At 36.6% G+C, this 27,467-nt stretch overlaps 1 protein-coding gene across 2 annotated transcripts in view; it reads right to left on the reverse strand.

Moving 5' to 3' along the window:
* Nucleotides 1-1,687: 1,687 nt before the first annotated feature.
* Nucleotides 1,688-27,467, reverse strand: part of ACMSD (aminocarboxymuconate semialdehyde decarboxylase) — a 64,042-nt gene continuing 38,262 nt past the window's right edge. Inside the window, exons 9-10 of one of the 2 annotated variants that reach the window (XM_032145904.2) lie at nucleotides 5,304-5,402; nucleotides 1,688-1,924 (exon numbers count right to left, since the gene is read on the reverse strand). In XM_032145904.2, coding sequence (XP_032001795.1) covers nucleotides 1,862-1,924; nucleotides 5,304-5,402 — 162 coding nt within the window. In that variant the 3' untranslated portion in view covers nucleotides 1,688-1,861. The remainder of the gene's footprint in view (nucleotides 1,925-5,303; nucleotides 5,403-27,467) is intronic. The other variant, XM_058434381.1, reaches the window with a different exon arrangement.

A 27,467-nucleotide genomic window follows, 5' to 3' on the forward strand; every position in this document is an offset into this window, starting at 1 on the left:
AAAAGCCTCAACCCTTGATGATGATCTACTGATCTAGCCAACTTTTTGGCTTCCTCTCCTATCTCTCTTCCTTGCTCACAAACTTGTCACGAGCTTTCTTGCCTCAGAACCTTTGCATTTTCTTCCCTGTCCTATCATTCAAAACTCAGTTGAAAGTCCTCTTTAAAGAGGCCTTCTCTGACTCTACAATTTAATATTTTACCCCCATCTTTCTCCTGGTCACTACCACATTTTCGTTTTAATTTCTTCATAGTGTTTATCAGTATAAGAAAAATTTCCTTCCTTCTTTCTTCCTTCTGTTCCTCCTTTTATTCCTCTTTTTCTTCTTCCTTACCTTATTTATGTTTCTCACTCTTCAGATTGTAGGTTTTGTCAGAGAAGGAATTTTATCTTTTTTGTTTACGTCTATACCCCCAGTGCCTGGAGCATTCCCATAGTCCTGGCACATAGAAAACATGTGAATATGAATATATCCATTCACTCTGCATGTGTATGTGTGTGTATGATATTGAATAAAGTGATTGGGTTACTTTTTATAATAAAACAATCTTTAAATGCTGTATTCAGAGTGCTCAAATATAGAATATTTGAAAAGGTGTAGACATTACCCCCAAAGATTGGGGAAGGAAAAAATAACATATGGTTCATGTTGTTGCTTTGTTCAACTTTGTTTTCCTTTTTGGGCAGATTGGAGCAATAAGAAGATGGTGGGTGGGTAAAATCCTAGAAAGAAATGGTGGGGGGCGGGGTGAGAAGGAGGTGGGGCAATGAACTATATAAAGTGAAAATAATGGCGTGAGCATAGTGAAGTAAGAATTAGATCTCATCTTTATTCTGGAGAGGGGTCAGCACAAATTACATGTCAATACTCAACTCTGGATTTTCTAGATGAATGGAAGGGAAAAGAATGAATGAATCCATGGTTGATTTTGGAATTCAGCCAGAGGCAGATGAACCATAGATTTCATCACCCATCCCAGGACCAAGTTCCTTTTCAGCAGCCCAAGTGGGACCATAAATGAAATGGGTAAAACAAGGCTACTCTGGTATTGCCCTATTAACTTTCCATAGTTAGCTTTATACATTCTGCTCGGTATTTTAAAATCAAAAGAGCTTCTGGTAGAAGTAAATTTATAGACAAAAACTTTTAAAATGGATGTCTCATTCAATCTGAAACCACAGCTGTGTTCCCATAGTTTTGCCTTCCTGTTTCCCATCCTCTAACGCTAAAAATTCCTTATTCATCTCCTGGACTCTCATGTTCCACCCTCTGTGAAGATCTGCTCCACAGTTTTAGACCAAAGTGAATTCCTCTTAGTGAAACTTCTTTGACACTCAAAGTCAAAGTTTATAGCTTAGTAATTATTCCATGAACATCTCTTACCTCCTTAATTGGTCTGGAAGCTCCCTGAGGTTATGGATATCCTATATTCATGTTATTTATTTTGTGGAGGCTAAAGCATTCCCAGCCCAGTTCTGGGCTAATGGTAGGTGTTAAAGGTGGATGGAACAGGTTATTTGAGTCCAATTCACATATCTTTGTTCAAAATGGACAACCTACCTGAGCCCTCTAGGATGAATCTTTCTCCATATAAATCATAATGACATTTTATTTTGTATTTCTCCAGATTAATTAAAAGAGCACTGGGAAAATCGTTTTTTGTTTGCACGTGAAATAATGTACTGCTTTTCAGGATGAAAACACTTATGAATCATTTTTATTATGAATAATTTAGGATATTTGGGACATTCATTTCTGAGTAAAATTGTTCAAAATAGGATTTTGTTGATACCTGTTGATACATATTTAGAAACAAAAATGAGATATCCTTTTGAAAGTTTGCCTTTGTAGTAAATTCAGTCATTCAAATTGTTTTCTCTCAAGACCCAAAAATGCCAGGGCATTGCTGGCTTTTAGTTTATTCTGAAAAGAAAAGAAAATATTTTAAAGCATTATTGGTTGTTTTTAAAGTATTTTTAAGTACTACATTGATCAGGTTTAAAAAAATCAGCTCCCCAATATGAGAGAAAAATATTAGCAGGTTATACAGTAAATCTCTTACCAAAATCCTCTTGACCAATGTTTTGCCCTGCTATTTGAAATCTAAATCTGAAACGTGATTGTAGGGGGAGAGAAGAGACTTATAAAGGGGAGAGCCCTCCTTAGGAGGTGCCCTTGTTTGGAAACCGTACCCTCTAACAGATTGGATCTTAAGGACCATTTGGAGGCTAATACAGAGAAAAGGTACAGTTAGGTCTGTGGGACAAGAGGGCTGCAAAAGGTGCTCAGAAGTCATCTAGCCATCCCCCAGCTGCTAGACATATGTGTTGTTGTTTTCACATGGCCCTAAATAAAAGTTAAGCTTTTTCTGAGCAAGAGAAGTGATATAAATGAAGGGTCTCAGGTGAGGGTACAAATCTGTACATCTTAAAATTTTCACATAAGAAATGGACTCCCCAGCTATAAACTATATCAACTCTGCCGAAAGAAGAGATTCAAGAAGTAACTTTGTGATACTCTAACTGATTTGTTTATCCAGCTTGCAAAGGACAGGTATGTAGCTGAGGATGGAAGAAATGTATGGGGTTGTGTGACATTCATACCATTAATGTGTCCTTCTATATTATGACCACTTCAGGGTTCTTATACAAACTTGAAAAGTGGGTGATTTGAGGCAGGACCTCTTACTCAGGGTTCTTCCGAAATACATACTTAGGCCATCCTCCTCTAGAGGAAGATTTCAGAAGTGACTATTGCTGCTAGGAGGAACCATGTGCTTTACCTTTTAAGATAGCTTAGTACCATGTATCCTTTGAGGGAGGTACCCTTCAGAGTGATGGATGGAGATCTGATCCTGGAATCAAGGGATTTCGGATCCCATCTATATGCTATAACCCACCAGTTATATTGCCTTTGGCAAGTCACTCAACTCCCAAGTCTTGTTTTCTTTCTCCACATCTTCATGGTAGAATGCATCTGCCTATATACAGCAGTCCCCCCTTATCTATGAAGGATACATTCCGAGACCCTCTGTGGATGTTACATAGAATCCTATATATATACTGTGCACAAATTACTTTTTCTTTCTTCACAGTTTCACGTATAGAAGATGCATTCTTACAAAGTAAGATCTTAGCAACCTCAACATATATTTTTCTTTCTTTCCTTATTAAGTTGAAAACTTTCACCTTTTCACTTAAAGGAAGCACTTTACAGCTTCTCTTGGGCATATCTGAATTGCCAGCATTACTACTCTTGTGCTTTGGGGCCATTATTAAGTAAAATAAGGTGAGTTGAGCAACAAGCATGGCAATATGGCGACAGTCCATCTGATGACCAAGATGATACTAAGTGACTAATGGAGAGGGAGTGGATACAGCATGGAGACACTGGGCAAAGGGATGATTCACATCTTGGGCTGGAGAGAGCCGGACAGTGTAAGCTTACACCATGCTACTCAGAATGGCATGTAATTTAAAACTTATGAATTATTTCTGGAATTTTCCATTTAATATTTTTGGACTGTGGTTGACTGGAGTAAGAGAAACTGTAGAAGGCAAAACTGAGGATAAGGGGGGACTGCTATACCTTCCAATGTTGTACTTATCAAATGGATTTATTTATTTTATTTTAAATTTCTTTAGTGGTATTTACCTTCGCATGGTTCAAAATTCAAAATGTATAAAATGGATACTTCATTCCACTACTGCCATCCAACTACCTTTTTCTTCCCAGAGTTTGATCAGTTTCTTGTTTATGTTCCAGAGATATTTTATGTTTATACTCCATAAGCAAATACTTGTATTCAGGCATAAAAAGATTCTTTTTCACAAAAGATGTATTGGATCTACCAATGGAAGTATACTATACAAATTGTTTTATACCTTGCTTTTTAAAGTTTAATGTATCTTGGAAATTAATTTCTAATTTATTTATGGTGGCATAATTTCCATTGTGTGGATATATTATGATTTAACTATTCCCTTAAAGATTGTTTTCAGTATTACAGCATTACAATGAGTAACCTTGTACAGAATGTCATGGTGAATTTGTGTCAGTATAAAGCCTTTATGCAAGACTACAAAAAAAAAAACTTGAAAGTGATAAGCACATAAGAATAAACAATAAAAGGCATGTAATAATAATTACTATTATTCCATTAAGTTTTTAATCAGGATGTGTGGGTCATCTGGTTTCTGTTTAATTTTGGTTAATAGAAAGTTTTTCATTTTCAACCTTTGTTGTTTAAAAAAAAGTTCAAAAATGTCTTTATGACAGCTTCCTACTTTAGGAAGGAAGCAGGTAAATATTTAACAATATTTAGTAGGTAATATTTAACAGTTCAAGACTTTTAGTGCCAAAAGGGACACTTTCTGTATAAAATAGTCTAAGGTTTCCCAGTTAATAACTTGTAACTAGTATACTGAAGAATGAATTTTTCATTGTTGGCATCTGTTAATGTACTTCAAGCCTATTGAGAAGATTTGATGAACGATATCTTTAATGGTTAAGGCAGATAGAGTTCAAGGTAATGTTTGGATTTTAGTTTAGAATAAAGCCAAGAATTATGCAAAAGGATTACAACTAAAAGTTTTGTAAGATTTATTAAGAGTTTATATATTCTCATATTGTTATTTTTGGCCATCCCTGACCTCTGGGAATGATGGGCAGTGAAGGTCTTAGGAAGAACTTATTTTTTTGGAGGATGGGGGTGTGGAAGGATTGGCAAAGGAGAGGGAAACTGAAGACACTGCATCTCATTTTAAACTCATCTTGGTTTAGGAGTCTAAGGGGTAGACTAGGTAATGGTAGCATTATAGCACATATTAGTATCATTTACCTACCTTAAAAGTCAAATGCCGGGAAAAAAAAAAGTCTAGTTACTTAAAGGATCTGATTCCTTGGGTCCTTTTAATCAAGACTTTAGTTTCCTTATCTAAATAACTAGAGTTATTACAACTTTTGAGATTGGTAGATTTGTAACAGAAGTAATATAGAAAAAATTTAGACATTTTTCCTATGATCTATCTAACATGCAGGCATATTTTATTGTTATATCCTTCTATACAACTTTCTTTCTTGGGTTTATGAATTTAGTTGTACTAGGCTGACTTTCAGCTTTGTCATGTTTTTTTTCGTCCTTTAATAGTTTAGCTGTTTATGGAGACACAGTAATAGTTTTAGGGAATTCAGTGTAATGGTTCCTCTGTTCTTTGTTTTCATGTATCAAAGTGCTCTGAAACCAAACCCAATTAGAGCAGGAAAAGTCAGTAAGAAAGCTGTGAAGTAAAAGACATTATACCTTTGTTTCTTCATCAAATTCTTCCATGGACTCTATTAGTTTCCCAGGTTCCAGCTCACCTAGTGGAAAGGGGTAATCGGTTCCCAAAATGACTTTATCCTAAAAAATAAAATATATATTTCTCTGTTGTTTTGTAGAACATGAAAGAGCCTCCTGTAAACAATTATGTTTACTTATTACAAACATTGCTTTCATAAAATAACACATTTTTTCCTGATTAATAGAAACATAAAACTTATCTAAAATTTTAAAAATATTTAACGGTTCAAATTTTATTCTGACATTTTTTTCCAGCAGATGTCACTATTAGGTCTCTTTGTTGCAAATCAACCCCATTCTCTCTCTTTTTAAATACCTGAAATATAGAATACTGAAATATAAGAAATTGATATTTATTTACTAAAATGTATATATTCAGATGAAATTAAGGGATTCTGTCTTTCTTAGAATGATACATTGCAACTGATTCCACAGTTTTTCAAAACATACTATTAACAGAGTAGGAAAGGAAAAATAAAAAACAAATAACTCGATAAAAAGTAAAAAAAAACAAAAACAAAAACAAAAAATAGAAAAAGAAAATCCCCTATCTCTGGATCAGTTCCTATAAACAATTCCTATAAACTGGATCATAAGTTTTTGAACAGTATAGCTTTGAATTTCCATTTGACACTTTATACAATAAAATACGTAGGCTTGTCAATCTACAAATATATTAAGCAGCATGTCAGACAATGTGCTAGAATTTAGATGTACCCTTGTCAACAAAACAGACATGGTTCCTTTTCTGAAGGAACTCATAATCAAGTGAGAAAGATATTGTCAATAATGGCAATTTATCAAAATAAAATACAATAAAATTTCAAACCAGAAATTTTACTTCTCAAAATGTATTCCACTCATACACTTGTGCTGGAAAGATATACAAAGAAATAAATTGCAACATTATTTGGAACAGCAAAAGACTGGCCAATTAAATTATAGAATATCTCCAAATAGAAAAGAATAAAGAATACTTACTTATGCTGAAATGGAATAATCTCCAAGTTACAGTGTAAAGAAGAATGATCTTGAAGTTATAAAGAGAAATAAAGAGTCTAGAACAATGTGTCTGCTATGTTTAGACTTCTGTTTTCAATAAGGGACCTATAGACCCACAAATATATGTTTGTATATATACAGTCTATTTCAGGAATGGTATCTAAGAAACAAATAACATTAATTTCCTCCATGGAGTAGGACTAGGGCTTGGGGGTCAGAAGATCCCCTTTTCTTTTTTTTTGAGATATAATTCACATACTATAAAATTCACCCCCTTTAAAGTGTATAATTCAATGGGTTTTAGTATTTTCATAAGTTTGTGTAATCATTTCCACTAATTATAGAGTGTTTAAAAAATATTTTATTCATCTTATATAACCACAGACGTTTGTCACCTCCAAAATAAACCCTGTACCCATTGGCAGTGACTCCCCATTCTTTTCTCCCTCCAGCCCTTGGAAAACACTAATTCACCCTCTGTGTCTCCAGAATTGCCTATTTTGTACCTTTCACATAAATGGAATCACATAATATGTAGCCTCCTTTCATTTAGTTTAATGTTTTCAAGGTTCACCCATGTTATTGCCTGAATCAATACATACCTAAGAGTGGAAGTGCTGGCGCATATGGTAAGTCCATGTTTAACATTTTGAGAAACTATTTTCTACCATGGCTGCAGCTTTCTACATTCCCACCAGCATGTATGAGGGTTCTAGTTTCTCTAGATCCTCACCAACATTGGTTATTCATCTTTTTGATTATGGCCATCTCAGTAGGTATGAAGTGGTATCTCACTGTAGTTTTTATTTGTATTTCTCTAATAAGTAATTATGTTGAACATCTTTTCATGTGCTTATTGGCTATTTGTATCTCTTTGGAGAAATGTCTACTAAGATCCCTTGTGTACATTCATGTCCATTTTGTTATCTTTTTATCATTGAGCTATAAGAGATCTTTGTGTATTCTGAATACTAGAGCCTTATAGATACATGATTTGCAAATATTTTCTCCATTCTGTGAGTTGTCTTTTTTACTTCCTTTGTATTGTCTTTTGAAGCACAAAAGTTTTAAATTTTGATGAAGTCTTTTTTATCTATTATTTTCTTTGGATGCTTGTACTTTTCGTGCCATAGCAAAGAAACTATTGCCTAATCCAAAGTCACAAAGATTTACACCTATGGTTTCTTCTAAGAGTTTGTGGTTTTAGTTCTTCAGTTTAAGTCTTTGATCCATTTTGAGTTAATTTGCATGGTGTAAAGAAGGAGTCCAACTTTATTTTTTTACATGTGGATATCTAATCTTATCTCACTACCGTTATGTTGAAAAGGCTATTCTTTATCACACTGAATTGTATTGGCACCCTTGTTGAAAGTCAGTTGATTTTTATATCTGTCTTTAGGCTAGTCCCACAGTCTTGATTACTGTAGTTGTGTAGAAAGTTTTGAAGTTGGGAATGTGACTGTGTCAATTTTGTTCTTTTTCTAGATTATTTGGCTATTCTGGATCCCTTGCATTTTCTTTTTTGAGACGGAGTTTCACTCTTGTTACCCAGGCTGAAGTGTAATGGCGCAATCCTGGCTCACTGCAACCTCTGCCTCCTGGGTTCAGACAATTCTCCTGCCTCAGCCTCCCAAGTAGCTGAGATTACAGGTGCACGCCATCACACCCAGCTAATTTTTGTACTTTTAGTAGAGATAGGGTTTTGCCATGCTAGCCAGGCTGGTCTCAAACTCCTGACCTCAGGTGATCTGCCCACCTCGGCCTCCCAAAGTGCTGGGATTACAGGCGTGAGCCACTGCACCTGGCCCCCTTGCATTTTCATATGAATTTTTGGATCAGCTTATCAATTTTCGCCAAAAAAAGACATCTGGAATTTTGATAGCGATTGCATTGGATCTGTAGATCAATTTGGGGAGTATTGCCAGTTAGCAACATTAAGTTTTTGAATCAAAGAACGTGGAATGTCTTCTCATTTAGGTCTTTAATTTTCTTCAACAATGTTTTCTAGCTTACAGGGTATATATATATATTTTTGTTTGTTTGTTTGTTTTTGAGATGCAGTCTCACTCTGTTGCCCAGGCTGCAGTGCAGTGGCACGGTCTCAGCTCACTGCAACCTCCACCTCCTGGGTTCAAGCGATTCTCCTACGTTAGCCTCCCAAGTAGCTGGGATTACAGGTGCATGCCACCACACCCGGCTAATTTTTTTTGTATTTTTAGTAGAGATGGGGTTTCACTGTGTTAGCCAGGATGGTCTCGATCTCCTGACCTCGTGATCCACCCGCCTTGGCCTCCCAAAGTGCTCAGATTACAGCAGGGTATATATTTTGTGCCTTTTTTGGCTATATTTTTCACAAGTATTTTTCTTGCTGATGCTATTATAAATGGAATTGTGTCCTCAATTTCATTTATGGATTATTCATTGCTAGTAAATAGAAATACAATTAATTTTTTATTTATCTTGTACTCTCTAAGCTTGCTGAATCTATTAGCCCTAATAGTTTCTTTGTGGATTCTTTAGGATTTTCTATATACAAGGCCATCTCAATTGCAAGTAGAGAAAGTTTTATTCCTTCCCTTCCAATCTAGATGACTTTTCTTTGTTTTTCTTGCCTAATTGCCTTGACTAGAGCCTCCAGTACAATGTTGAATAGAAGTGATGAGAATAGAGCCTTTCAGGCTTTCACTATTAAGTGTGATGTTAGTTGTGGGTTTTTCATGATGCTTTTTATTAGGTTGAGGATGTTCCCTTCCACTCCTTGTTAATTGAGCTCTTTTATATTTTTTGAAGCGTTGGTGAAGAATTTGTTTTAATTTTTTTTTACATTTTTCGTAGAATTCACCAGCGAAGCCATCTGGTCATCAGCTTTTCTTTGTGGGAAGTTTGAAAATTATTAATTTAATATCTTAATGTAGGCCTGTTTGAACTTTCTATTTCTTCTTGAGCCAGTTTTGGTAGTCTTTCTAGGAATTTCATAATTTCATTTAGGTTATTTCATTTGTTGGCATATAGTTGCTCAAATTTTTACTTGTAATTCTTTTTATTTCTGTAAGTTCTGTAGTACTGCCGTCCTATTTCATTTGTGATTTTAGTATTAGTAATTTGAATCTTTTTTCTTTATTTTTGTTGGTCAGTCTAGCTAAAGGTTTGCCGATTTTGCTGATTTTTTCAAAGAACCAAATTTTGGTTTCACTGATTTTCCTTATTGTTTTTCTATAATCTATTTCTTTTATACCTGCTCTAATACTTATAATTTTTTTCTTCTGCTTGCTTGGAATTTAGTTTACTCTGCATTTTCTAGCTCTCAAGGCCAAGTCCTAGGCCACCGAATTAAGATCTTTCTTCTTTTTTAATATAGGCGTTTATAACTATAAATTTTTCACCAAGTACTACTTCTAACTGCATGCATAAGTTTTAGAATGTTGTGTTTTTGTATTCTATTCATGTCTAATGTTTTCTAATTTTCCTTGTGACTTCTTCTGTCTGGTGTCCTTCCATTTTAGCCTACAGAACTCCTGTTGGCATTTCTTGTATGGCAGGTCTACTAATGATGAATTAGCTCAAGTTTTTTCATCTAGAAATGTCTTAATTTTTCCTTCATTCTTAAAGGATAGTTTTGCTTGAAATAGAGTTCTCACATTACAAGGTTACGGCATTTGTTTTTTTTTTTTTTCTTTCTTTTAGTACTTTAAATTTGTCTTCCATTGCCTTCTGGCCTCCGTGGTTTATGAGGAGGGCTAAGGATAGAATCATAGGAATCATCAACGTGGTGGGTGGAGTGATTGCAGAAATGAAGGATGGGGAAAAATGCCTACAAAAGAGGCAGAGAGAGGCAGGGAAGTGGAAAGAGAACTAGAAAGAAGTAGTATTTTTAAAAAAATGTAGCCAGCACAGTGGTTCGCACCTGTAATCTCAGCACTTTAGGAGGGCGAGACAGGAGGATCACTTGAGCTCAGGAGTTCAAGACCAGCCTTGGCAACATAGTGAGACCTTAGTAAAACAAATTAGCCTGGTGTGGTGGCACACACCTGTAGTCCTAGCTACTTGGGAGGCTGAGGTGGAAGGATTGCATGAGCCTGGGAGATGGAGGCTGCAATGAGCTATGATTATGCACCACTGCACTCTAGCCTGAGTGACAGAGCGAGGCCCTGTCTACAAAAAAAAAAAAAAAAAAAAAAAAAATGCAGTGAGGTATATTGGAAGAAAAAGTATTTAATAAGTAATGATTCACAAGAGACAAGAGGATGACAAAGATAAGGACCGGATAGTGTCTATTGGATTTGGCAGCTTTATTAAATGCAATTTCAGTGAGTGATAGAGAAAAAATCAAACGCATTCGATCAAAAGTAAATGGGTGGTGAAAAATGCAAATCTAAGTGTTAACTACTTACTTCTTCTCTGTCATTGTCACTCTATTTGTGCTGCTTGGGCAGTCAGTCTCATCCTAAGCTTCAAGCCCTGGTATGTGACTGCCTGCTGGACAGCCACACTTGGCTGCCTCACAGGCAATTAAAACTCAGCATGTTATCCTAATATTGAAGTTGTCATCTAAGTATTTACTCAACATCATGTTCATTTCTATTCTCTCTGTCACTCTCATTCTTGCTTTTGCTCTCTTGGCCTCTGCCCCACCTTGATCCACCTTCATTCTGGATATCTGCTGCTTGCTCTTCCAGATCCACTTTCCATCCTTCTTCACTTCTACTTGTCCCCTGGAGACTGACTTGTATGAAGTATACAATGGACTCCCTTGACCCTGGGCTTCCAGATGGATTTAGTTAATGAGCAACACAGGCAGGAGATTGTAGAATGAAAGGAAAGTACTTAATTACCTAGCGCCTTCCATGGAGTCATCTAGCCTCCAACTACAAGTCTCAGCTCCTGTCCACAGGCCTTTATTTATTTATTTATTTATTTATTTATTTATTCCACAGCAATAGAAACCTAAGACTTCAGTGCAGGCCCTTTTTACAGAGCTGCTCTAGCTTCAAGTTTTGGCCTGGAATAGTAATGGAGCTTTTCACAACTTTGTCAATAATCCCTTTATTAATTTCCCTTTATTAGTTTAGTTTTCCCAGTTCATGTATGTCATCTTATTTTCTGCTGGAGCCCAAAATGAGTTACACTGCTTTCCAGTTATACCAGATTTTTTTTAAATGTAAATTTAAGGGGTGCAAGTGCAGTTTTGTTATATGGAGATATTGCATAATGGTGAAGTCCGGGCTTTTAGTGTAACCATCACCTGAATGATGTACATAGCACTCAGTAAGTAATTTCTCATCCTCACCTCCATCCACCCTCCCACCCTTCCAAGTCCCCAATATCTATTTTTCTATACTTGATGTCTGTGTGTACACATTATTTAGCTCCCACTTGTAAGTAAGAACATGCGATATTTGACTTTCTGTTTCTGAGTTATTTCACTTAAGATAATGGCCTCCAGTTCCCTCCATGTTGCTACAGAAGACATGATTTCATACTTTTTATGGCTGAATAGTATTCCATTGTGCATATATAAGACAGTTTATTTATCCAGTCATTTACTGATGGACACTTAGGTTAATTCCATTTCTTTGCTATTGTGATAGTGCTGTTATAAACATACAAGTGTAGGTATCTTTTTGATATTATGATTTCTTTTCCTTTGGGTAGATGCCCAGTAGTGGGATTCTGGATTGAATTGTAGTTCTATTTTTAGTTCTTTGTGAAATTTCCATACTGTTTTCCATAGAGGTTGTACGAATTTACATTCCCACCAACAGTGTATAAGCATTTTCTTTGCATTTCATTACCAATATGTTATTTTTGACTTTTTAATAATAGCCATTCAGATTGGTGTGTGATGATATCTCATTGTAGTTTTAATTTGCATTTCTCAGATGATCAGTGATATTAAACATTTTTTCACATATTTGTTGGCCATTTGTATGTCTTCTTTTGAAGTGTGCCTATTCATGAGCTTTGACAAAGTTGACAAAAACATACACTGGGGAAAGGACACCTTTTTCAATAAATGAGAAAATTGGATTGCCACATACAAAAGAATGAACTCGGACCCCTATCTCTTACCGTATATAAAAATCAACTGAAGATGGATTAAAAATTTAAATGCAAGACCTGAAAACATAAAAATACTAGGAGAAAACTTAGGGAAAACTCTCCTGGTCATTGGTCTAGGCAAATAATTCATGACTAAGACCTCAAAAGCACAAGCAACAAAAACAAAAATAGACAAATGGAACTTAATTCACTAAATAGCTTCTGCACAGCAAAAGAAATAATTACCAGAGTGAAAAGACAACCTGCAGTATGGGAGAAAATATTTGAAAACCATATACCTGACACAGGGTATTAATATCTATAATTTATAAGGAGCTCAAAGAACTCAGCAAAAAACACCACACAAACAACCCCATTAAAAATTGAGCAAAGAACATGAATAGTTATACAGATATGTTATGGTTTCCTGACTAGTCTGAACTCCTGTTTTTTATTTGCTAACTGATTAATGAATGTGGTGGAATTTTTTTTATTTTGGCAGAATTTCAAGCTGACAGAAATGTTGCAAGAAAATTCAAGAACCTTCCATATAACCTTCACCCAGATTTACCAATTGTTTATACTTTGCCATCTTTGCTTTATCATTTTCTCATAGATATTTATGTATATATACACACTTCTTTGAGCTATATGTCAGTAGGAGACATCATGGCTCCTTACTCCTAAATAAATTAGTGTTTATTTCCTAAAAAAAAGGGATACTTTTTATATGACCACAGTATACTTCTCAAAATCAGGAAGTTTAACATTGATAACAGTGTTATTTCATTATCCATAGTTCATATTCAAATTCTGTCAATTGCCCCAATAATGTGATTTATAGCTAATCATTTTTCTTAGTCAAAGATCTGATTGATGATCACATATTAAATTTAGTTGTTATGTCTCTGAAGTTTCCCTTAATTTGGATCAGTTGGCCTTTTTTGTCACTCTTCATCTGGGATATTTTTGAAGATTGTAGATTAGTTATTTTATAGAATGTCCTCAGTTTGTGTTTGTCTGATGTTTCCTCGTGATTGTGTACAAATTACGCATTTGGGATAGGAATACTACAGAAGTGATATTGAGTCTTATTCAGTGCATTATATCAGGGCATATGATATCGGTTTGTCTTAGTACCGGTAATTTTGATTATTTAGTTAAGTTGGTGTTTGCTGGGTTTCTGTAATGTGAAATCACTATTTTTTCTCTTCATGATTAATAAGCAATTTGTGGGGAGCCACTTTGAGATCATGTAAATATCTTGTTCCTTTTCCAACTTTCATCCACTGGTATTATCATTCAGTAATAATTTTCTAACTATTGTTTTTTCTATATTCATTATAAAGAAGAGATTTCTTCATATATACAAACACACATTAATTTATGTAAATTAAATATATATGTTCACCTATTTATTAATATATTCATTCTTTTTATTTATATCATTTTGTACTCATGAACTTAATTTTATCCAATTGTTTATAATCCATTATTATCACTGTTTATTTTGTTAGCCAGATCATCTCAGGTTTGCTCAATGTGAATCACCTCTTCAAGTTGACTCCTGTATCCTTATGCTATTTCCCCACCATTCTTTGAGTACAGTTATCCCTCAAGACCAAAGTCTTCAGATGCTCAAGTCCTATATATAAAATTATGTAGTATTTGCATATAACCTATACACATCTTCCTGCATACTTTAAATCATCTCTTTACTTATATTGCCTAATACAATGTTGCTATGTGAACAATTGTTATACTGTATTATTCTTTATATTTGTATTTGTTATTGTGTTATTTTATTTTATCTTTAAAACTATTTTTGACCTGTTGGACAATTCATTTGGTTGAATCTGTGGATGTGGAACCTGTGAATACAGAGGGCTGACCGTACTTCCTTACTTTCAGGTACAAAATGTTCTAGCTCACTTTATACTTTCTCTGTCTTGGAAACAGCCTTTTCTCCAAGCAGACTAGCTTCCTTTGATGGAAAATGGTAACTAGAAACCCAGATCTGGGCGCTGTAACTGATAACTGCTACTGATGCGGAAATACCTGCCTCACATGCACATATCTATATTTCCATATCTTTCTATATTAAAAACCATGTATTATACCAGTATATCCGTTTCCGATCCAAACACTACAGGGTACCTTCTCATCTTCTTCCTACTCTTCATATTTCTAATTACCTTATCCAACAGTGAGACACCTGCCATTTTACTCATGTTGTTTCTTCATTTGCGTGAGCCTAGAATGCACATGAAGTATTTTCAGAATTGTTAACCCACACCACTGCAAAAAGCAAATTTACTAGCTAGCATTCAATGTCTTTTTTTAAAGTAATAGTTACATAGAGTAAAACACAAATTCTTGAGTGATGAATTTGCTGATTTTTGACAAATGAATACACTGGCATTGCCCACATCCCTATCAAAATACAGCACATTTTCATCACCCCACAAAGCTCCCTCATGCTCCTTCTCGGTCATTCTCTCCTCTCAATTCTCCCACTAAAGGTAATAACCTGTCTTTTTTTTTCACCATAGACTAGTTTTGCCTCTTCAAGAACTTCATATGAATGGAGTCATACAGTATACACTCTCTGGGATCCAGCTTCATTCATTCAGCCTTTTGTAAGAGTTATTTATGTTGTAGTGTGTATCAGCAAATTATTTTTTCTTTCCTGTTTTGTTGTTGTTTTTTGCTGAGTAGTATTCCATTGTGTCAAATATATGGTAATTTGTTTATCCATGCTTCTGTGGATGGACATTTAACACTATTTCCAGTTTTTGGCTGTTTGGAATACAGCTGCCAAGAACTTTACAAGTTGTATTTTTGTGTGTGGATATGTATTTTCAATTCTCTTAGGTAAATACCTAGGAGTAAAACTGTTGGGTCATAGGACTGGAGTATATTCTACTAAAAATGTGTGAAAATTCTAGTTGTTTTACATCCTTGCTCATAGTTGAGTTCTCAGTCTTTTTTGTTTTTGGCTATTCAGTGGATGTGCAGTGTTTTCTCATCATAGTTTATATTGCATTTTTCTGATGAACTAATGATGTTGAGCACCTTTAAATATGTTTATTGGCTAATTGTTATCTTCTTTTGGGGAGTGGCCATTTAAGCCTTTTGCCCACTTTTAAATAGGATTGTTGGACTTTTCATCATGAGTTTTAGTAGTTCTTTATATATTTTGGATATAAGTCCTTTGTCATATATATGCTTTATGAATATTTTCTACCATTCTGTGGCTTACTTATTCTTGTTACTAATGTTGTCAGGATGAGCTAAAGTGTTTAATGTGATGAAGTCTAATTTGTCAAATTCTTCTTTATGGTTATTGCTTTCTGCGTCTTGTCCAAGAAATTTTTGCCTGCTTCCAAATTGAAGAGATATTCTTCTATATTTTCTTCTTGAAGCTTTACTGTTTTAGCTTTTTTGTTTAGTTGTATAATCTTGCTCAAATTAAGTTTTGTGTATGGCTGGTATGAGATAGGGTCAGGGTTCATTTCCCCCCCATATGATGGATTCTTGCTTCAGCACCATTTGTGAAAAGGCTTTCCTTTCCCCATGTAATTGCTTTTGTGCCTCTGTCAAGAATTAATTGACCATATAAGGATGAATATATTTCTGGGCTGCGCACGGTGGCTCATGACTAATCCCAGAACTTTGGGAGGCCAAGGTGGGAGGATAACTTGAAGCCAGGAATTCAAGACCAGCCTGGGCAACATGGTGAAACCCCATCTCTACTGAAAATACAAAAATTAGCCAGATATGGTGGTACGTGCCTGTAATCCCAGCTACTTGGGAGGCTGAGGCAGGAGAATCACTTGAACCTGGGAGGCACAGGTTGCAGTGAGCCGAGATCGTGCCACTGCACTCCAGCCTGGGTGACAGAGTGAGACCCTGTGTTAGAAAGAAAGAAAGAAAGAGAGAGAGAGAGACAGAGAGAGAAAAGAAGGAAAAGAAGGAAAGAAGGAAGGAAGGAAGGAAGGACGGACGGACAATGGATATATATGTGGATTCTCTAGTTTATTCCATTAATCTATTTGTCTTTCCTTGTGCCAATATCACATTGTCTTGATTGCTGTTGTTCTGTAGTAACCCCTGAGGTCAGTTAATGCAAGTTTTTAACTTATTTTTCTTTTTCAAGATAATTTTGGCTCTTCTAGTCCTTTGTATATCTGTATACATTTTAGATTTTTAGATTTAGCTTGGATTACATTGACTCTATAGATTAATGTGAGGAGAATTGATATCTTAACATTGTAGAGTTCTCTGATCCATAAACATGATAGAACTTTCCATTTATTTAGATTTTTAAAAATTGCTCTTAGCAATATTTTATAGTTTTCGTGTAGAAATCTTACACATCATTTCAGTTTATTTCTGAGTATTTTAGTTTGTAAAACACTATTATAAATTGAATTGTTTAAAAGTTTAATTTACAATTGCTTGCTGCTAGTATATAAAAATACAACTGATTTTTAAAATATTGCCGTTATGTCCTGCAATCTTGTTAAAGCCACTTATTAGTTCCAGTAATTGCTTTGTAGGGTCCTTTAAATTTATTACATAACCAATTATGTCATATCATCTGCCAAAGTGACTATTTACTTCTTTCACCCATGTGTATGCTTTTTACTTTTTCTTGTTTTCTTGTACTGGGTAGGATTGCCAGTGCATTGTTGATTGGAAGGCGTGAGGGTGGACATCTTTGCCTCTCTCCCCATCTTAGGGAGAAGGTGTTTAATATTTCACCATTATTTTATGGGGATAGCTATGATTTTTTTTTATGACAATCTCTATCAGATTGAGGAAGTTCTTTTCTATTCTTAGTTGCTGAGTTTTGTTTTATTAAAAATCATGGGTCGGGCGCAGTGGCTCACGCCTGTAATCCCAGCACCTTTGGGAGGCTGAGGCGGGCAGATCACGAGGTCAGGAGATCGAGACCATCCTGGCTAACGCGGTGAAACCCCGTCTCTACTAAAAATACAAAAAATTAGCCGGGCGTGTTGGCGGACACCTGTAGTCCCAGCTACTCGAGAGGCTGAGGCAGGAGAATGGCGTGAACCCGGGAGGTGGAACTTGTAGTGAGCCAAGATGGCGCCACTGCACTCCAGCCTGGACGACAGAGCGAGACTCTGCCAAAAAAAAAAAAAAAAAATTCATGAATGGGTAATGAATTTTGCCAAGTCCTTTTTATTCATCTATAAAATGATCATACCATTTATTTCATGAATATGGTGAATTACACTGATTTTCAAAAGTTAAGGCCATCCTATTCCTGGAATTCCAGTCTCATCCACTTCAGTCAATACTAAATAGTGGAGAAAATGGTCATTTAAACATACAAATTTGATCATGGCATATCTCTGCTTAAACCCTGTCAATAGTTTTCCATTGCCTAGAAGGTAAAGCTCAAGTTCTTTAGCATGGCATAAGCAGCCCCCAATAAATGTAAGAAATAAAGGGGTCCCAAACCTTTGTGGGGGCAGAACTTTGTGGTCTGATGTGACTAGCTGCTTTTCCTTGGGAAATAATTCTTTTCCTGATAATATACTTGAGCAATTTTCTAATAGAGTAATGAGCTTAAAAGACCCTCTCAGGAAACCCACTCGACTGATTATTACTCTTGAAACTAGTTTAAGACCTTTAACCAATAAGGCAAAGAGGCTGTCATCCTTAACTAGATATTATTTTCCTTGTTTAAAAAAATCTAGTTTAATAATTTATCTGCTGATTTTTTCTCTATAAAATGTGTTTGTAAGAAGGATTCTTTGAATTGGACTTTTGAGAATGTTTCTTATTTTGATACAAGTTTAGAATAAAACTCTGATACATGCTCATAATCAATATGGGAGTTACTTTAAGAAATGTGTGTGTGTTGAAGGCATGAATGCTTGAATATATGAAAGATGAAGTCTGTAACTAGACCTGAAAAAAAATTACATATATAATATATGTTTTATATATATATGTTATATATATATAATATATTTACATATGTATTATATATAAATATATATTTACATATGTATTATATATAAATATATATTACATATGTATTATATATAAATATATATACATATGTATTATATATAAATATATATATTTACATATGTATTATATATAAATATATATATTTACATATGTATTATATATAAATATATATATTTACATATGTATTATATATAAATATATATATTTACATATGTATTATATATAAATATACGTATTTACATATGTATTATATATATAAAATATATATGTATATATTTTTTGAGACAAAGTCTCACTCCATCATCCAGGCTGGAGTGCAGTGGCATGATCTCCACTCACTGCAACTTCTGCCTCCGAAGCTCAAGTGATCCTCTCACCTCATCCTCCCAAGTAGCTGGGACTACAGGTGCACACCACCATGCCCAGCTAATTTTTGAATTTTCTGTAGAGACAGGGTTTCACCATGTTGGCCAGGCTGGTCTCAAACTCCTGGGCTCAAGTGATCCACCCACCTCAGCCTCCCAAAGTGCTAGGATTACTGGCGTGAGCCACTGTGTCTGGCCTAGGCCTGAAATATTAAATATATTTTAAATACTCTAAATTCGAGCTATTTGCGGATAAATGACACTTTGATTTCTACCCCCCAAAAAAGATTTTCCTAGGTTTTATGAATACATTTATATGAAATAATATGGGAAAGTACATAATACAGTTTAGAGGAAGGCCATGGTAGACTAATAAGTCTTATTTTTAGATTTCTGTACTCATTGCTGTATGAAACCAAACAAATACACCTGCTGATAAAAGTCCTAAAGACCCAAAGTTATGTCTACTTACATCTGTGGCAACAGCTGATCTCATTCTGAACTGTCTGCTTGGTATTCACTGGAGGTTCATTTGTCCTTATTTCTAAACTCCTCTTGCTAAAGCTGTTTACAATTCCAAAACACAACATAATATTTAAAAGTCCCTTGCTTTCACTACATTTGTCAACTACCTTAACATGAAAATGAAGTCTAGAAATTAATTTTGCCTTCTAGTCAGGAATTCTTCCATTTCAGTATTATGGCCTTCTTGGATATAAATATATTTTAAGAGGGGGTATATTCCATATTAATATGGAGAAAGCAAATAATTCTGAAGCAGAAATGAAAATCACCTTTCTGCAGTTTGTCCTTCTGGTTAAGACACTTTCCTCCTTTCCTTTCTAACTTGATTTTGGATGCCTATTGCAGAACATCACACTCAGAGTTCGGCAACGTTGAATTATTATTTAGTAACTATTGTTCACAACTCCTCCCTGTAGGAGGTTATCTACTTGTAATTATGTACAAGTAGATAATTGTATGTACTTGTATTTGGCTTGTGAATTTTTCATTTTTCATACCTGTTATCTATCTGTACATCTCATTGATACTTCTGGTAAATCTTTGACCATTTCTGACTTGTCAGTAATTTCAGAAGAGAGAAAGCAATAGGCATACAAAATTGGAAATGAAATTTTTATTGAGTTTCTTGTTCAGAGGGAGAAGAGATAGTGGCAAGAAAAAACGGGAGGGAAGAGATTCTTCCAGAGTTATATGATCCTGTAGGATGAAGGTCACATACTCTATTGAGGAATACCAGTCTCCTGTTGATTGATGCCTAATAAATACTTGGCTTAAAATGCTTTTTTGGCTGGGTGTAGTGGCTCACACCTGTAATTGGAGCACTCTGGGAGGCTGAGGTGGGGGGGATCACTTTCAGCCAGAAGCAACCTATGTTGACCAGTCTGGGTAACATGGTGAGACCCTGTCTCTACAAAATCAAAAATTTAGCCAGCCGTGGTACCTGTGTCCCAGCTCCTCAGGAGGCTGTGGTGGGAGGATCACTTGAGTCCAGGAGTTCAAGGCTGCAGTGAGCTATGATCGCACCATTGTACCCCAGCCTGGGCTACAGAGTGAAACCTTGTCTCTAAAAAAATGACTTTTTCTATTGCTAGTTCTATCACCTGTTATTTCATAACTGCAAATTGATTGTGTTTTAAATGAATTACATGAGGAATCCTGGGTTAAGGAGTCATATGATACGGCCTTGGATGACTGTTGCCTCCATTTCCATTAACCTTAGCTCCTTGGGATACCCAAAGCTCTCCTCACATCTTAGGTTCCCAAATAACATATCTGATCTTGGCCTCCCAAAAGCTGAAATTTCTTCTGTCTTTTTGTCTGTGATCCAAGATCCTATTCCCTTGGTGTCCGCCATGATCATGCACCAGTTTTTTTTTTTTTTTTTGAGACGGAGTCTCGCTCTGTCACCCAGGCTGGAGTGCAGTGGCGCAATCTCAGCTCACTGCAAGCTCCGCCTCCCAGGTTCACGCCATTCTCCTGCCTCAGCCTCTCCGAGTAGCTGGGACTACAGGCGCCCGCCACCACGCCCGGCTAATTTTTTGTATTTTTAGTAGAGACGGGGTTTCACCGTGGTCTCGATCTCCTGACCTCGTGATCCGCGCGCCTCGGCTTCCCAAAGTGCTGGGATTACAAGCGTGAGCCACCGCGCCCGGCCAATCATGCACCAGTTTTTAAAATATCTGTGCTAATGTAGCATTTGACAACATCTCCATTTTAGTAGGGCATTTCTAAAGACTGTATTAAACCCCAAGGAATAATTCTAATGATGGGCATTTTAGGTACCATGGCTGCCTCATCTGGAATCCTGAAATTCTACCTTCTGGACAGTTGCTGGCTTTCCTTATTAGGCAGTAAAGCAGTGGATATCAACACATTGCTCCAACATACATTTCCCTCTCCAAAGCCAGCAGCTGGACACATCTCTCTATGAGGTCAAGGACTTACTGAGCTGATAATAATAGTGATTAATATTCCTGTCAGGGAAAAGAAATAAACTTCTCACCTGCTGGGATGCATGAACTTTTTCACGTTTTTAGGGAGTTCTGCAAACACAAAGATGTGGCTTACAAAATGGTTCTAATCATGGGAGAAAGTTTCATTTTTTCTTCTGGAAAAGGAACACTTAATTATCTTCCCATTAGCATATCTCATTAGTAGCATTTGCAGTAAATACAGCATACTCTGTTATAACATAACTTACTCCAAAAATTCTAGCATACCAGATATTTAGTTTGTTCCCTGAGACATAATTTCCTAGAGAAAGAGCCTGGTTTAATTCAATCAATGCAAAGTAAAATTAGCTTTATATTCCCAAGATCATTATACAATTCAATTAAACAAACATTAACTTAACACCTACTATTTGTAAAGCACTGGAGTAGGTAATGAAAATCTCTGACATTTGTACAGTTCTTTGGCATAGTATTATATTAACTCTTCACACCAACTCTGCCTGGTTATCATCCCCATTTTACAGTTTTAGAAGCTGAGGCTGAGAAGGGTAAGTGACTTGATATTTGGTCACCACCTAACTAGTAGTAGAGCCAGGACTTCAACTCTCTCACTTACCACAACTTCTTGAGAAGACAGAAAGGAAGCTTACAGGCCTCAAAAAAGTATTTTTACTCTATTGAGGATTCCAGTACACAGGAAAATATCTTGTAACCAAAATACTAGGAAGCCGAAGTATTCAAACAAATTTAAATGTCAAGTTAGGTGGGAATTAGGCAGGTACCCTCCCCCACGTTTTTTTGTTTGTTTTGAGACCAAGTCTCACTGTGCCTCTCAGGCTGGAGTGCAGTGGTGCAATTTTGGCTCACTGCAATCTCCACCTCCCAGGTTCAAGTGATTCTCGTGCCTCAGCCTCCCGAGTAGCTGGGATTACAGGTGCCCGTCACCACGCCTGGCTACTTTCTGTATTTTTAGTAGAGATGGGGTTTCACCATGTTGGCCAGGTTGGTCTCAAACTCCTGACCTCAAGTGATCCAACCGCCTCAGCCTCCCAAAGTGCTGGGATTACAGGCGTAATCTGGCTAATTTTTTTTTTTTTTTTGTATTTTTAGTAGAGACAGGGTTTCACCATGTTGGGCAGGCTGGTCTTGAACTCCTGGCCTCAAGTGATCCTCCCATCTCGGCCTCCGAAAGTGTTGGGATTATGCCCAGCCTGAGAAACTCTTTTTGTTTTAAGCCATGTTGGAAATATTTCTAATATGTATGGTATGGGCTGCTGCCTACAATAGCTCTGGGTATATTCAAATCTTTCTTTAATGATAAATCACTTTTCAGTGCTTCTGCATCATCCTAGCCCTTCAGAACCCCTTGAATAGAGTAGTCCTGAATATGAAAGATGTAGAGGTACAGAAAGGGGATGGTGAAGCTTTATCCATTGGGCCTGAATGATGTCCAGCTTAGGTTCATCTTCTTACTCACAGATCAAATGCCCAAACAAGATCATATTTCTGCTTATTGTTGTAAAAACTGACAGTGTTGCTCCTGAAAGTGAACCATTTCTTTTACTACAAAATAAAAATACTTTCTATTTACAGAACAAGAATTTCGGGATTCTCCATTAAAAATAAAGCAAAGGGCCAGGTGCAGTGGCGCATGCCTGTAATCCTAGAACTTTGGGAGGCTGAGGCAGGAGGATCACCTGAGGTCAGGAGTTTGAGACCAGCCTGGCCAACATGGTGAAACCATGTCTCTACTAAAAATACAAAAATTATCCAGGTGTTCTGGCTCATACCTGTAATCCCAGCTACTCAGGAGGCTGACAGGCACAAGAATTGCTTGAATTGGGAGGCAGAGGATGTGGTGAGCTGAGATCATGCCACTGCACTCCAGCCTGGGTGACAGAGTGAGACTTTGTCTCTAAATAAATAAATAAAGTGAATAACATATGAATAGATATTTTGGCTGGGGTGGCAGAAAGTCTAACTTGCAGAAACAGGCCCCTTAAAAAAATTGAGGTGAAATTCACATAACACAAAATTAACTATTTAAAATGTACACTTCATTGGCATAGAGCACATTCACAATGCTGTGCAATTATTACCTCTGTCTTGCCCTAGCAACTCCAAGAATCAGGTACTAAAACATTGTACATGCTCAAAAAGTATAGACACATGAGGAAAGCATTTAATATGAAAGACTGAGACTTTAAAAAACAGACAAAAAAGCCACCTGGAGGAAGACTTGCAGGGATAATTAAACTTCCTAAAATTCTTAGTATATTCGGAGAGATAAGAAAAGGTATTGCATCCACCCAACAAGAACAGGATATTTAAAAAAATTCAGAAAACAAGAAAAATAATAAGCTTTTGGAAATTAAGAGACCAACTAAATAGAAGGCTTTTTAAATAAAGTTGAAAAAAATCTCCCAGAAAGTAAAACAAAAGTTCAAAGAGGTGGTATATAAGACAGAAAACAAAAATAGGTTCAACTTTAGAACAATAGGAATTCTAGAGAGAAAAAGCAGAGGGAAGGAAATCATTAACACATAATTTAAGAAAATTTACGGAATGAAAGGATCCACCAAATGACTCGAGTAATGGGTGAAAATAGACCTATATCAAGTAGTATCATTGTGAAATTTCAGGACAAAAAGAAATTCTTAGACTCTTTGAAGTTGTGGTAAGGAGGAGAGAGAAGCAGGTTTTACACAAATTTCAAAAATTGGGATATCATTACATTACCGAACAGCACCTCTAAAAGCTAGAACACAATGGAGTAATGACTTTAAAATTCTGAGGGAAAAAAATGACTTCCAAGGTAGAATTATTACCTAGCCAAACAATTAGCTCATTGTGAAGGATGAATACAGACATTTTCAGATAAACAAGGTTTTGAAAAGTTCATCCCCCATACTTCCTTCTCTGAAAGTTATTGAAGGATGTTGTCCAGCAAGATGAAGGAGTAAAACCAAGAAATAGGAAAATCATGAGATTCAGCAAACAAGGAATCCAATGAGAGAGATTGAGAATATCCTCATGAAGAGAGATTTCAGGATGACAGCTGTGCAGCAGGTTTAAATAGCAACTCAGTCCCAATTAGAGCATCAGAAGGCTCCTGAAGATATTTCTTTAAGAATACAGAATTAATGGACTAGTGTTAGTGTATGCATCTGAATGTACTGAGAGGAAAGTTACAAAACTGGTGGAGAGTTTGGGGTTAAGTTTGTGTAAGTAGCATGTAAATAAAATAAAACAAAATAAAGAAGGAAGGAAAGAAAGAAGAAATTGGTGGTCTGCAGTCATCTTATTGAACCTCAAGAGAAACCCTGAGCTAGAATTGCCAAGCCAGAGGGTTCCTGAATTCCTGACCCAGAGAAAATGAATGAGATAATAAATATGCATTCTTGTTTTAAACCACTAAGTTCTAGGTTAATTTGTGATGCAGCAACATGTAACGAATACAGAGTTTGGTTCCTGGAAATTTGGTGCTACCATAACAAAAACCTGAAAATGTGGGAGTGGCTTTGGAACTGATTAGTAGGAGGAAGTTGGAAGGACTTTGAGAATAATAAAAGACCAAAGGTCCTTGTAAAGACTCTTATTAGAAGTCCAATGGCCTGTGAGAAGGTTGCAGTAAAGGCTTAAAGGAGAATGAGGAAAATGTGATTGGAAACTAGAAGAAGGGTGATCCTTGCTATGGTGGTGGCAAAAATTTAGCAATGCTGTCAACTACAACAGGGGTTCCCAACTCCTGAGCCATGGACTGGTACTATGGGGATTGTTGGGTTTGAATATTTCCAGCCTCTCCTATAGCAAATGATGCTAAAGTTCAGATATGGATTTCTGGCAAAAACTAAATCCAGGGCATAATCAGAAAAATAGAGTCTAAAAATTAAGCCAAGATGTGACTATAATGTCTTTGTTATAACCTCAAAAGATTTAGGAAGTGCCTCAAAAAGCCATTCAGTCAAACAAAAAGGGCTTCTCAGAAGCTTAAGGCTGTTGTCTCTCAGCCACCTAAGCAGAAACCCAAAGGTAGAGAAGGGCTTTTCTCAGAGATTTGTGGCTAAGTCTTTTGCCTAATGATGTGAAACTTAGTAAGATTCATGATAGACTCATTTGGTTTTTAAGGGAATTGTATTAGAAGCACCACCAGCTTGGACTGAAAAGAACAAATACAAAAAAGGAAAGTAAACCTTTGGACTATAAAACATGTACAGGCATGAAGCAGTCTGTACAAACTGCTCAGCCACAAACACAAGCTTTTATGGAAAAGGAAAGACGACTGAGAAGGTAGAAGCAACAGCTATGTTGAATTGGCCTGGCACAGTGGCTCACACCTGTAATCCCAGCACTTTGGGAGGCTGAGATGGGTGGATCACTTGAGTCCAGGAGTTCGAGACCAGCCTGGGCAACATGGCAAAACCCTGTCTCTACAAAATATACAAAAATTAGCCAGCTGTGGTGGCATGCGTCTGTGATCCCAGCTACTTAGGGGACTGAGGCTGGAGGATCCCTTGAGTCTGGGGAATGGAGGTTGCAGTGAGCTGAGATGGTGCCACTGCACTCCAGCCAGGATGACAGAGCAAAACCCTGTCTAAAAACAAAACAAAACAAAACAAAACAAAACAAAACAAAAAGAGCTATGTTGAATGGTTTCTATGCTTTGAGTTCTAATAAAGGAACTACCAATATGTACCTGATGGATTTCAGACTTGCTGGTGGCTAGTGACCTCCTCTGAAGCTCTTGTTTTCCCCCTTTGGAATGGAAAGGATAGCAAGTATCCTATGCTTGTCTCGCCATTTTACATTGAGTGTGTGAGGAACAAAGGAACTTGTCTGTTCAGTTCACAGTTCTTCAGATTTGGAGAAAGTATACATGAGGAGCCTCATCCACCAGTTCATGTAAGCAACAAAATCCTAGAGTTTAAAGTGATGCTATAAATGGATGAGACTTTTGGGGCTGTCTTGGTAGGGGTGAGGGTGTTTTGCATTTAGGAGGAATATAAATAATTTGTGGCCAGAGAGTGGAATGAGATCGTTTTAAAATACACCTTCAAATCCTTTGATAAGCCTCCCTTCAAAAGGTGGGATCTAATTCTACTCCCCTTGAATGTGAGCCAGATTAAATGACTTGCTTCTAATGAATAAAATGTGGTGGAATTAATACTACATGACTTCTGACTCTAGGTCATGAAAAGGATAGCTTCTCTCTGGTGTGTGCTCAATCTCTCTCTCTCTCTCTCTTTCTCTTTCTACCCCCTCCTTCTTCCCTCCTTCCCTCCTGTCTCCATTACCATCTCTCCCCATTTCTCTCTCAGATCACTCACTCTTGGGGGCATCCAGCAGCCATGTTGTGAGGACAGTCAAGCTGCTGTGAAGAGGCGCACCTGGAGAGGAACTGAGGCCTTCCACCAAAACCAAGCACTGACATGCCACTCATGGGTAAAATCCACCTTGAATGTAAATCCTTTAGCCCCAGCCAAGCTTTTAGATAACTACAGCCCTGACTGACACCTTGCCTGTCTCACCTCTTGAGAGATTTTGGGTCAGTTAAGCTATTTCTAAATTCCTAACATATAGAGACCATGAGAGATAATAAATGTTTATTATTGTTTATGTGGCTTGTTTTAAGCCACTAAGTTTTGGGGTAATTACAGTCATGCATCACATAATGACGTTTTGGTCAATGACAGACTGCGTATGTGATAGTGGTCCCACAAGATTATAATGGAGCTGAAAAGTTTCTATTGCTTAGTGATATTATAGCCATCATAATGTGATGCATGATTACTATTATTATTATGTGCAATGCATTACTCAAATGTTTGTGGTGATGCTGGTGTAAACAAACCTATCTCTTCCAGTCCTATTAAAAGTATAGCACAGATAGGCTGGGTGCAGTGGCTCATGCCTGTAATTCTAGCACTTAGGGAGGCCAAGGTGGGTGGATCACCTGAAGTCAGGAGTTTGAGACCAGCCTGGCTAACATGGTGAAACCCATCTCTGCTAAAAATACACTGGGTGTGGTGGTGCATTCCTGTAATCCCAGCTACTTAAGGTTGAAACACAAGAATTGCTTGAACCCAGGAGGCGGAGGCTGCAGTGAGCTGAGATCATGCCACTGCATTCCAGCCTGAGTGATAGAGTGAGACTGTCTTAAAGAAAAAAAAGTATAGCACAGATGATGATGTACAGTATGTAAGACTTGGTAATGATATAAATGACTATGTTAC

This window comes from Hylobates moloch, unplaced genomic scaffold, assembly GCF_009828535.3.
Source record: "Hylobates moloch isolate HMO894 unplaced genomic scaffold, HMol_V3 SCAFFOLD_24, whole genome shotgun sequence".
In the NCBI taxonomy this organism is placed as follows: domain Eukaryota; kingdom Metazoa; phylum Chordata; class Mammalia; order Primates; family Hylobatidae; genus Hylobates; species Hylobates moloch.